The 13,246-nt window shown below is 36.7% G+C and overlaps 1 protein-coding gene across 1 annotated transcript in view; it reads left to right on the top strand.

Annotated features, from left to right (window-relative positions):
- LOC132096642 (collagen alpha-1(XI) chain-like) overlaps positions 1 to 13,246 on the top strand; it is a 72,220-nt gene that overhangs the window by 49,944 nt on the left and 9,030 nt on the right. The window contains exons 42-54 of the mRNA XM_059502119.1: positions 1,634 to 1,741; positions 2,348 to 2,455; positions 2,985 to 3,038; positions 3,458 to 3,511; positions 7,032 to 7,139; positions 8,840 to 8,893; positions 9,406 to 9,459; positions 9,539 to 9,592; positions 9,723 to 9,776; positions 10,896 to 11,003; positions 11,107 to 11,160; positions 11,614 to 11,667; positions 11,759 to 11,812. Of these exons, the coding sequence (XP_059358102.1) occupies positions 1,634 to 1,741; positions 2,348 to 2,455; positions 2,985 to 3,038; positions 3,458 to 3,511; positions 7,032 to 7,139; positions 8,840 to 8,893; positions 9,406 to 9,459; positions 9,539 to 9,592; positions 9,723 to 9,776; positions 10,896 to 11,003; positions 11,107 to 11,160; positions 11,614 to 11,667; positions 11,759 to 11,812 (918 nt within the window). The remainder of the gene's footprint in view (positions 1 to 1,633; positions 1,742 to 2,347; positions 2,456 to 2,984; positions 3,039 to 3,457; positions 3,512 to 7,031; positions 7,140 to 8,839; positions 8,894 to 9,405; positions 9,460 to 9,538; positions 9,593 to 9,722; positions 9,777 to 10,895; positions 11,004 to 11,106; positions 11,161 to 11,613; positions 11,668 to 11,758; positions 11,813 to 13,246) is intronic.

Below are 13,246 nucleotides of genomic sequence, written 5' to 3'. Positions count from 1 at the left end.
CAGAAACTGTTCATGCTTCATTGTTTGTATCTGTAAAACATATATATAAAATTTTTTTTGTAAATGATAATTAAGATGTGTGCACTGCCCTGCATGTAGTGCCAGTATGTTCTCAATACGATTCCCCAGACGTTGGCGAGTTGGGAATGAGAATGTATTGGTAGTGCGGTGTTGTGTGCAGTGACTTTGACCCCTCCTTATGTATAGAAGCACTATCACTGCAGGCGGATGTCGTTTTAGCATGTGTTTCTGTGGGTATGTGCATGCATGTGAAAGCAACCGGATGTCTTTAAGTAAACGGTGAATAAAGCCCTCGTTCTGAGAGCTCTCTTCAGTGCTTATCCTTCAGTGCTAATAGATGCGCTAATGGACTGTTTATGAAAAAGATTGGTTTTAAACCAGAGAACTCGTTCTCTCATAAACTTTTGTCTGTCAGTGAGACCCACTGATACACTCTAAAGATGAAATGTATTTAATGTGATACACAAATGTGCCTTAGTGTTGTTCAGTGCAGAAAAGGATCTGAATGGGAACATGTTCCTCAGAGCCAAAACAAACTACCGAATAACACAGTTCCCACAGAGACGGAGCACCTGGAAATATCAGTGACATTTGGAACTGTCATTTCCAGGCCTGGAAAAGTCATGGAACTTTAAATATCATTTTTTTCATGGTTTTGTTTAGCTCTAAGCTATTTAAATAACTGTATACAGTGCCTTTCAAAAGTTTGGGATCAGTAAGATTTTTATGTGTTTTTGAAAGAAGTTTATTATGCTCATCGAGGCTGTATTTATTTAATCAAAAATACAGATTTGTTTTTTTTTGTGAAATATTAATGCAAATTTAAAATAACTGTTTCATATTTTAATATACTTTCAAATATCATTTATTCCTGTGAAGGAAAGCTGAATTTTCTGCATCATTACTCCAATCACTGTCACATGATCCTTCAGAAATTATTCTAATATTTATTAAAAAAATAAAATAAAATGGGGGTGGGGGGTTTATGGTAATTTTTTTTCAGGATTCTTTGATAAATAAAAAATGAAAAAGAACAGTGTTTATTCAAAATAGGATCATGTGACACTGGAGTAATGGCTGATAAAAATGCAATGCTCCATCACACAAATAAATTATATTTGAAAGAATATTAAAATAGGAAACCAATATTAGAAATTGCAATAACATTTCACAGTATTACTGTTTGTTTGTTTTTCTCTTTATTTTCGATAAAGATAGGCATAAAAGAGACTGCATAAAAAAAATAAAAAAAAATTACAAATCTTACTGATCCCGAACTTTTGAATGGCATTTGTATTGTATTATACAGGCGTTTATGGCATTTAATAGATAAAATGCAATTAATATTTATATTTGAAAGCATATGTGTGTGTGTACGCGTGTGTGTGTTGGATAGATAGATCCAACAGAAGAGCAATTGCTGTTGCGAGCAAATGATGTTTGTTAAAGGAACTGCAGAAAATTGCTAATTTGTATATGCAAAAATATGTTTACATTTTTAGGTAACCCAAGACATGATTGGTTTTACATCAGAATGCTCTTTTTTGGTTAAGAATCTCTCCTGGAATCCAGTTGTGTTCCTGCCAGATTTAATGGGATGTGTGTGTCACAGGGGTCTCCAGGAGAGAGAGGAGCAGCTGGACCCGGAGGACCCATTGGTCTAACAGGACGCAATGGCCCTCAAGGACCCCCGGGACCTGCAGGAGAGAAGGGTGGTCCGGTGAGTGCGCATTGTTCGAAGATAAAAAATGCCAGTGTTATCTTGTAAACTATTCAAAAGAAAAAGAAATAATGTGAATTTGAGTAAACTGGGCTACTTTTTGTTGAGATGATTAGCAAAACATGGTCTAATTTACCTGAATTCACCCTAAACAAAGTAAACTAGTGACTGAGCTTTTATCAGATGCTTGGATACATTAAGTGTTGCACTAATGTCTAGAGATTCCTGTGGGAAACAAAAGGGGTGAGAGGAAAAGAGTTATGGTTCATTAAAATTCATCTTTTCAATAAACACATCTAGCGCAGATAGCTTAGCCAGTTTAATGCAGCATCCAAACAGAAACTCCATTCAGTTCATTTAGACTTTTACAGCACACAGTTAAAGCTGAAATCAATTAGTTGACTGAAAGGTTCTATAATAATATTGAACATATTCCTCTCCACAGTGTATAAATGCTGTTAATTAATTGCAGTGGATCTGCCATTAGCTTTGTTTGCTCAGCCTGTCTGTATTAACCAGATTAAAGTATTCCTCATAGGATGTAACTGTTTCTTAATCAGCACTTTCAGACATGTGTGTAAACTGTTATTTCTTAACTTCACGCAGGGTGAGAAAGGACCTGCTGGTCCTGCCGGCCGGGATGGGATCCAAGGTCCAGTCGGACTCCCGGGCCCTGCCGGACCTCAGGGTCCACCTGGAGAGGATGGTGACAAGGTGCAGTACTTTATTCTAAACTCTACAGCATGACGTTTTAATTAACAGACATCATGCCCATCTCACATCGGCACACCATTAGTGACAATTCGGACAAAGTTTTGACTTATCCATCACTATAACCAAACAAGACACAAAATCATTACTATAGTGAAATGTTGAAACCAGGGAAATCGAGGCACGTCAACCAAGTAAACAAACGTGCTTTGAGGCTAATGTATTCCAGAATCTATTATCGCCCTGTTAAATGTAGAATAGTGCTTTTTTAGATCCTTATCACGTCCCAAGCCACATTATTCTTTTCAGCTGTGGCGGCAATGGTGTTGGAGGGGCCAAGTAGTCAATTAATTGCAAAAACATCCCAAGGTCTTGGTTTTACTGGTAAATTAAAATCTCTGGAGTAAAGTTTACTCTGCTGTTGATGCTGTAGTGACCTTGAGAACATTTTGATGACCAGGCAGCTAGGGAAAAGTTGTAAACAGCTTGAAGTTTCTTGATTTTAAAAACTTTTTATTTATTTGTTTTCCAGGGAGAAGTTGGAGAACCAGGTCAAAAAGGAAGCAAGGGTGACAAAGGCGAACATGTAAGTTGAACAGTACTGATTTTAAATAAATAATATTTGTTAACATTATTAAAAATACTGCTGTTTATGTTAGTTCTTGTTAGCTCAGGTCCATGAAATAATATTAACAGGAAAAAAAGTCTACTTTTGGTTTTATTAGTATATTACTAAATTCTGAAATGACCAAGATAACTAAGATTAATAAATTATTTTTTTATTGTAAGTCTCTGTTAACTATTGTTCGTTAACTAAATTGAACCTTATTGGAAAGTGTTACCATTTATTTTATGTATAACTTTAATATTATTATAATAGTGTTTTTGCTGTATTTACGCTCACTTATGCCTATTTTTACACAAGCAAAGGCTATCCTTGGCCCTTCAGATGTTCATTTGAGGTCTAGCCTCTCTAAAGTTGTCCTGGTTGTCTTTTTGCTGTAGGGTCCTCCAGGTCCAGTAGGTCCTCAGGGTGTAATTGGAGCTCCAGGTCCTGCTGTGAGTATTTACAACCTTCCATTTGAGCCGTATAGGATGAAACCCTCATTTTTCCATTCATCCTGGAGAGGTTGTCACACAAATATATCATTTTTGCTTCTCACACATAAAAAGTATCTTCACTGCTCAGGCTTTCTTAACCTAACTTCATTATTTCTTTTTGCACAGGGTGTTGTGGATTAGTGGTTAGCGATCTGGGTTGTTAGTTAAAAGGATGTAGGTTTAAATCTTGCAAAGGGTCAGGCATCAACCTTGAAACAATGTTTAAACGAATGTTTTATGTTTGCAAGGCATAAAAACCATTGCATGTGGCCAAATCCTTAGAAAATGATAACTACTGGCCTGGACAACTGGACAAAAGTTTCTTACATTGGGTAATCTTGATTGTTTAACCCTGGTCTTCACTGCTCCTCGTTGCACTATAAGTTGCTTTGGATAAAAGTGTCTGTTAAAAGACTTACTACTCACATTTGCTCAGTTTTGCCTCTGTCAGGCAGCCTGCTGAGTTGATAAAGCAGCAGTGAGAGTAAGTAGTCAGGGCCAGATGGCACACAGTTGAATATTTAAAGTTTATGACTCAAGCTGAACACTCCCAGCTGGGCCTCTCTGTATCCTTGATACATTAGCTCTATAAAAGCTGATAATTACACCTATTCTGTGCAGTTATATGAAGAACATTCTTGGAAACTGTTTGGCTTTTCTACTGAATAGGATATTACAAATTTGGAAGCATGCGAGACGTTAAATCTATAAGATTACATAATGATGTTCATGCTGATAAAAGATCTTAGTCACTTAAATATAAGCAATATTTGACGGATCCTTTTTTTTTTATAGCCATACATCATTAGGATTGTCAATCGATTATATAATGTAATCAAATTAATTATATGCAATGATGTGATTTCCACACAAATTACCGTATTTTCCCACATGAAACACAAAATTATACTGAAACATTCATTTGAAACCGCAACACAGCGACCATATTCCCAAATTTGTGATGAGAATAATTTGAACTAAATCATTAGCTTTTAGGTATCCTTGTAGTTTTCCACTAAAATAAGAACTCTTATGATTTTACATTTGAAAGCAAAGAAAAATTAAGACTACTTGCAAGGTAATTTTACTTTTGTACTGTAAAATTCTTTGATTTATTTATTTTTATTTTAGAAAATGATTTTAGAACATTTTAAGGATGGAGTTTCCTTTTTTTTTTTTGTCCTTATTTACTCAATGAAATTAGCTAGTCATTTGCATCAGTATTTTCTAAGAAAGCCCTCATAATAATAATTCAAAAATATTATGGCAGTCAAGTTATAGTTGAATAGACATTCAGTACATTGTGATCTGTTCTGTTATTTTTAAAGCATAAAAGCATCTTAAAGGGATAGTTCACTTTCAAATTAAATTTTGATATGTTTTAGCTTACCTCAAGGACATCCAAGATGTAGGTTTCTTTGTTTCCACAGTATTTCCCATTTTGATATTTTTAGGTCCAACCGTTCTTGTCTGTGACTCACATAATGGATGTCTATGGTCACCACCTCAAAGAGCATGCAAAGAGGAGTCAAAATTAAACAATTCCCCATCATAAGTACACATTGATGACCTAATACAAGAAACGAGCGGTTTTGTGTAAGAAAACGAACAGTATTTATATATTTTTTTACCTTTTGTACACAACCACGTCCAACTGATCTGAGTTCGCGAGTGCTTCCTCATATGACGTGCGTGCGCGCTCTGGCTTTAGTCTGTGCAAGCGCGGAAAGCCCCGGATGTGATGTCTCGCGCATGCACATCACTCATTGTTTACCACACGCTACGCTTTCAATCTGCACTGTCTGAAATATAATGCAGTAATTGTAATAAATTAATGTTTATAATGCACCCTATAATCGTTGCGTTTATAATAAAAATACAACACATTACTCACTCTATTGACAGCGTGCCATTGGGTCCCTCTGGCATTGGACGTCGCCTCCAGTTTATATGTGGCAAACTAAACACTCCGCTGCGTCTCAACAGCGGAGAAAAATCAGGATCTTCAGTCAGGCAGGTGTGTGATGTGATACTGTCAATGTCCTCTCGTCATCTTGTAGTTGTTCCATTCGTGACAACATATGCTCTCCACTTCTGTTGGCATCTCACAACACTTGCTGCTAAAACACCACCAATTTTGAAGAGACCTCTGTCTCTGAGGCTTGAAGACGTGCTGCTGCAGCGGATCGCTCCTGAGTACTTGGTCTGTGTATTCTGTTTCAAATAAATATGGTTGTGAAAAAAATTCAACGTTGTCTATGGATATATTGAAATCGTCTTCCATTGCAATTTCCTGTACGTCTAAATATGTTTAGATCTTCACAGTGAAAGGTAATACTTCCGAAATCTGTGTAAACCATAGGCAGTAAGTGTAAACAATGAGTGATGTACACGCGCGAGAGATCGCTTCCGGCGCTTTCTGCGCTTGCGCAGACTAAAGCCAGAGCGCGCACGCGCACATCACATCGGGAAGCACTCGCGAACTCAGATCAGTTGGACGTGGTTGTGTACAAGAGGTAAAAACGATATAAATACAATCCGCTCGTTTCGTGTCTTAGGTCATCAATGTGTACTTACGATGGGGAATTGTTTAATTTTGACTCCTCTGTGCCTGCTCTTTGAGGTGGTGACCATAGACATGACACAGACAAGAACGGTTGGACCTAAAAATATTAAAATGGCAAATACTGAGGAAACCGAGAAACCTACATCTTGGATGTCCTTGAGGTAAGCTAAAACATACCAAAATTTAATTTGAAAATGAACTATCCCTTTAAGCATATTAAATTAATGTGTTAGACCAACATAATCGATAATTAGTAAATACACTCATTACTATATTGTATGTTTTTCATGATTATTAATGCTTGTTAGCCATCATGGTGAAGTCTGTCCTGTAGGTCCATCAATGCTACATGACTTGACTTGACTTGACATTCCAATATTAGTGAAGTGAAGTGAAGTGAAGTGAAGTGAAGTGAAGTGAAGTGACATTCACTTACATTCCCTCATAGTCTATAAAACAAACACTCATCATATCCTGCAGTGACCTCGCATTCAGACATGTTTTCCTCACAGGAAGCGCTATTACCTCACATTTTTTAATAACTTCATCTTCGTTCCGCATTTGTTTGAACTGTGCTGAACCCCTCTTTTCCCCTTCCACTGACCCTGTAGAGCAAGCAGCGTCAGAAATGAGGGCAGCACATTCTCGCCCTCAATAATTCCCCTGGGCGTTCCTCGGAATGGCACGTCTTTTCAAGCTTGACTTCTGATGTCTCAGGGGGTAGATCTCATTTCCATGCTTGTCTGCGCTATACACTTGGGTATGAAAGACATTCTGGGGTCAGCAAGTTGACTTTACATGTACAGAGAGTGTTGTACTGCACTTCCCCACCTTCATGTTCAGAGTTTGTATCAGCTTCAAATGTTAATCTTCAGTGTTTTATAATTTATCTGACTGTTTTTTCTTGTGTAGGGAAGTGACGGAGAGCCCGGACCCAGAGGTCAGCAGGGTATGTTTGGGCAGAAGGGAGATGAGGGGGCCCGTGGTTTCCCAGGTCTTCCCGGTCCCGTTGGACTGCAGGTACAGTTATCATCTTTACACCAATCTAAACACACCTGTTATGGATCTTCTGCAAGCATGTTATTTAATTTACACAAAGCTCCACTATTAAATATCATAAAGGCAGGATAATTGAGCAAGGAGAGCAATAGCCATTTTTAAAATCTGGATTCAATTATGTTGCTCTAAACATGGCAGATTGATTCCATCACTTTCAGTTTACTTGTCGTTTTCCAGGTAAATTGTAATTTTTTTACCAATAGCGCCACCAATTGGATTTGCTTTGGATTTGGACTTTTCAAATGGATTTTTTGAAAGCTTCCTGTCTTCCATTGGTCGGACAAACAGAGTCACAATCCAACTTCCCAAGTTTAGTCCATTGGTTGAGCCATTTTTGCAAACCAAATATTTTGGTAACCACTTTTCTGAAAAACAACTGCCAATCAAAAGTTTGAGGTTTTCATGAGTCCATAAAAATATTAAGCATTGTTAAGTTTTTAAACATTGATAATAATCAGAAATGTTTCTTGAGCACCACATCAGTATATTATAATGATTTTTAAATTTACATTTTTAAATTAAATAGTATTTCACAACATTGTTGTTTTTACTGTATTTTATGTATTTATTCATTTATTTATTTATTTTCTGTGATTTGTTTGAGTCTAATAAAATACAGTCTTACTGACCACAAATTGGTACTGTAGATGCATATTAAGAAATTATTATAACATCAAAAAATGACACCCTTCACTTCTATGGGAATAATGAGGGGTGATTTTCAAATGGCAACAGAGGCTGCTACTCAACATAGCAATATTCCAAAGTCACTCAGAGCAATTGACTGGTGATCAGGTAAAGGTAAAAGTCATTCATCCCAACTGTGCTAATTGTTTGTGCATCTCACTGATCCTCCACGATAGTGATTTTTGATCCGAAGAAATTAACCATCTTAATTTGTTTTCTCTCAAGTTTTAAATAACTTGCTAATGAAGAATAATTTGACTTTATTATTAGAATGGAGACTTTTCTTTAGCTCTTAGAAACCCACTGTGAATATAACGTATAAGCTGTTTTGGCAGTTGGGGAAATGGTTTCCCTTAAATTGGCTGTGAAATATCACTTCTGTCCTTTTATAGTAACACAACATTTATCACAACAATAAGCAGTAAGATATGCATTAGCGGGTACCAAAGAGCATGTCTGCTAAATACAATGACCCAGAATAGCCTTGTAATTACAGATGTTGGCTATGAACAATGGAGAGACGTCTGTTGGTATTGTTTGGTGAAAATGATCTGAATACCATTCAAACCTCTTTAGTCAAGCACAATTATATTGCAAAATGGATTACTTGCCAAGCTTTGCCTCTTTTTGTGTTTCATATTTTCAAAGTGACATCGGGTGTGACACATTTGCAGGGACCCAAATGCAAATGCGTTAATTGCCATGAGGTTCCATCTACTGCTAATTATCAAAAATTGTTATTTGATTAATAGTGTTTACCCGATGGCTCAGAGCTGTCAATGTATAATATTAATATTCAACACTGCGAGACTGATTGTTATTCTAAATTGTCACGTTGTTCATGAGGTAAGAGGAAACATTAACGTATCCTCTCTTTTTAATAACGGTTTTAGCATTTTTGAAATTGTAATAGGTCAACTCTTATGTAAACTGGAGTTGTGCCTGATTTATATGTAAAACTTGCTTTCCTCTAGGGTTTGCCAGGACCTCCAGGTGAGAAAGGAGAGAATGGAGACGTTGGTCCAATGGTGAGTTTGTAGTATCTTAGTATCTATATTTTAGTCGTAGTTAGTCTCAGCTATGTACTAAAAATGCATACTTTATTTAAAAAATAAAATTACAACAGAAGTTTGCGAATGCACTGTATATCTTTATTTTAAGATAAGGTGCAGTTGCTTGTTAAATAATTTTCTTGTGGAATCTAGTCAGTTGGAATTTATTCACTAGTGTTCAAGTTGTTTGTGCAAATTCAACACATTGACCAACAAAAAACCACTTGGTTTGAAAATGACGACTTCTGCTTCATGCATTGTTACAGTATAATTGACATTCTACAGTCAGCCTTTTTTTTGCCTGTGATTTTGGAGAAATTTGACTAATGTGACCACACCTTCACATTATTAGTGCTAATGCCACTGATTCACAAACAAAAGATGTGCAGATTCTGGTAAAATAAATAGGTCAGAATGAATGAATCCATTGAATCTTCCAGAGTTTAGTATCTTAATTGTTTGACAGACTGTTGTTTTTGTTCTTACAGGGTCCACCTGGACCTCCTGGTCCCAGAGGTCCTCAAGGTCCTAGCGGAGCTGATGTGAGTTTAACTGTGCCATATTTGTATAGAAACTCCATCATAAAGATTTGAATCAGCAGTATTGTTATTTGATTGACAGGGTGCTCCTGGCCCTCCCGGAGGTATCGGCGCGATGGGTGGAAATGGTGAAAAGGTGGGTATTTCCTGATTTAATCTCTTTAAAAACATGAATGTACACAAATATGTATTGTAGTTATCATGATGAATTTGAATAGATGTTCAGTGTAATCAGGACTAGGTAAAACTTCATCTCTTCCCCTCAGGGTGAGACCGGTGAGGCAGGTAATCCAGGACCACCAGGAGAGCCTGGTTCAGGAGTAAGTATTTGATTGTGTTTAAGAGTTGTTGAGTCTGATTTTGTGAGTGTTTACCAGATGTGTCTGGCCTGCATGTAATTGAGGCTAATCTATTGACATTCAAGGAGCGTAACTACACAAATCCTTGTTTTTAATTTAGAACACATACAGCTAATGACCTCTAAAGGGATAGTTCACCCAAAAATTAAAATGTTGTCATTAATTACTCACCCTCATATTGTTCCAAACCCGTAAGACCTTCGTTCATCTTCAGAACACAAATTAAGATATTTTGGATTAAATCCAAGAGCTTTTTGACCCTGCATAGACAGCAACGGAACTACCACATTCAAGGCCCAGAAAGGTAGTAAGGATATTGATAAAATAGTCCATGTGACATCAGTGGTACAAACATAATTTTATGATGCTACAAGAATACTTTTTTGTGCACAAAGAAAGAAAAAAAAAAACTTATCTTCCGTATCATTCTCCACTTTGCATTCACAAGAGTAGCAGGTGAAGGCTGCTATAGTCTGTTTTACCACTGGTTTAGAACGGCAATGTGAATATTTTCCTCTCTCTCATATATGATGAGGTGAACATCACTTGCATTCCAGATGGTTGCTGCCATCATCATCCTTTTTCACCCAGGGACATTATTTCAACCACTGCCTGCTGCACAAACCTGTTTATGTGATATCAGCATCTTACATGCTAATGTTTGTTTGTTGAGACTAAAGAGGATAGTAGCGTTCTGCTTGCATTAGTTTACATTCAACATTAGTTTTGACAAACTTTTTTTCAGCTTATGATGTTATACTCGTTGCACTGATATGAACTTGAGTTCAGTTTAAGTCTACTTTTTAAAAATCAAATTTGAAATGCAGTTCACCTTGTTGGCTACTTCAATTTAAATACAGAAATTCAATTTAGTTTTGAATGATGCAACCATCCAAAATGGCCTAGCAACCACTAAGCAGTAACTAACTATTATAATGTCTTTTTAGCCAACATATTTACAGGTAATCTACATTTTGGGCTTGAAAACAACAAAGCATCAGCTTTTAATTAATTTTGTTTAGCCCAATCATCACAGATGGGCGAAAGCAGGATGTTGATGGTTGTTGTGTCCTTCCATAGGGACCCAAAGGTGAGCTTGGAGAGAAAGGGGAAGCTGGCCCTCCTGGAGCTGCAGGACCCGCTGGTGCAAGAGGACCCCCTGGAGATGATGGTCCCAAAGGAAACCCAGTAAGTCTCCACCAGTGACATCCCAGAAAGCTCCCTTCAGCTATTCCACTGAAATAATACTACATGATGACTGAACCGATCCATCATTTCTTTTGTAATTTAGGGTCCTATTGGCTTCCCTGGAGATCCAGGTCCTCCTGGTGAGCCCGGAGCAGGAGTAAGTTCACTATGGAGACATTCAAATACGAATTAATTCGCTTTGCGTCAGTAAAATAACTATTTCTGTGGGGAACAAATGCATTTTAAAATGCTGGAGGCAATAGAGCGAGGGGGAAAAAGTGTGAAACACATTTCCCAAGCACTTTATATATAAACATTTCATAGAACGTCATGTAGTTTAATGCGCCCAGGTTTCCACTCAAACAACCTTTTTTTTGCACACAATGTTCAGCATATATTACAGGCTTCATTGCACATTGTTTAAAGAAAAACATTGCGTAAGGTGTAGAAGATCAGTCAAATAAGTAATCAGCAAGTTGTCAAAATAGTCGTTAGTTACAGGCTTAATGTCCAGCGTATTAAACAAATGTTGTGAGGAGACTATAATATGATGCTTGATGGAAATGAAATATTATGGCAGTGTTGTGATGTAATGTCCTGTCTCACACAGGGACTGGATGGCCTTCCCGGAGACAAGGGAGATGATGGAGAGGCCGGTCAGCCTGTGAGTGATGGTTGACTTTCATTGAAAATCATATTTTATGTTAAAAACATAATGAAACTTGCTAGTGATGCATTGGATTTTTACACCACAGGGTCCACCTGGTCCATCTGGTGAAGCTGGTCCTCCAGGACCCCCTGGAAAGCGAGTGAGTACTTTACCAGGCATTTAGTTCATTTGGTTCAGTGTTGGATAAGATACTTTAAAAGTGTTAAAGCTTTCCAAGTTAGATGCTGCACATAATTTTAAAACAGTTTAACTACAGACAAGACACTAATCTGAAAAGTTAGTTACATTGCAAGTTACAAATAAAAAGTAGCTTACTGATTTTAAGCTACTTAAAGGGACACTTTCTTATAGTTATTTTATTTGATTTGATTACATTAAAAAGAAAAACTATAAAATATGCTTTTAAATTTAAATGGTCTGTACCAAGTCTCTGCTCAAATATTATAAATATTATTTAAAAAAATTATATATATATATATATATATATATATAAATAAACATTGGAAAAAAATAGGTGATGTGTCTGGTGGTGATCTATTATTTCAGATGTGTTATGTCTAAAGGATTACAACTGTGGACTGACAATTGTTGGGCCACTGGTTATATCTAGAAAGCTTTTCAAACAGTCTGACATCGCAGTTTTTATTTAATTTTTAAAGCAAATCGATGTAGCATTTCATGTCACTATGCTACTTGGTTGATAAATAGAAAATAATTCTACACTATTTTAAAAGTAGCATCTCTACTGTCAAGCTACTGAAAAGAAATCTGATTAAATTAGTAGCATCATTGTAGTAAACTAACTTGTGATTCCAACAACTCAGACTTATTGTTAGATATGTGAACATACCCACTGTGAGTACCAAATGTTTGGTGTGTCACACTTTTCATTCTTTATACTTGTTTGCATTAACCGTTTTGTTCCTTTGTTCCTGTATAGTCTGCTGAGACACACATTTCCAAATAGGTTTATGAGCTTCCCTTGTAACTTCCTGCTAAAAGTAGCCTATATTATATGGGTCACATTTATATATTGTTATACCAACAATAATTCTTTAAAAGCAGAGCACAGTCAGGATTTTACTGGGTCTTCCTACAGTAAATTGTACCCAAGTGAGAAAATAGTCCATGATTTGCTTGGGAAAAGGCAATCCTGTGAAATCTCAGCATAACATAAAACCTGTTTGGAAAAAAATGGCCTTCTCTCATCAGTTTGCATTGCTTAAGAGCAGCTGAGCTGAGGCTGATATTTAGACAGTTCTATTATAGAACATTGACCAAAGTGGGTTGAATGACAGCACTGTGACGGCAGTGTGATAGCCGAAAGGAAATGAAGTTGTTATTGTCAGCTCTGTTGCCATCCTCAAGACTTTTTGATTATACTTTTAGCTCGAACACATCTTCTGATTTATTTACCACAGTAAACTTTTAATTTTCAGTCGCTGACTCATAACTTCAGATGGAATTTCATTTCAGTTGCTTTCTAAAAGTGAGTTTTATTGCCATATATACGTCAGGAACGGAATTAAGACTGTTTTCAATATGTGAACAAGTCAGGCTTTTAGTCTGAAAA

The sequence above is a fragment of the Carassius carassius genome, chromosome 20 (genome assembly GCF_963082965.1).
Source record: "Carassius carassius chromosome 20, fCarCar2.1, whole genome shotgun sequence".
Lineage (NCBI taxonomy): Eukaryota > Metazoa > Chordata > Actinopteri > Cypriniformes > Cyprinidae > Carassius > Carassius carassius.
The sequence above is the reverse complement of the archived record's forward strand: the minus strand, read 5'-3'. Positions and strand labels throughout refer to the sequence as shown.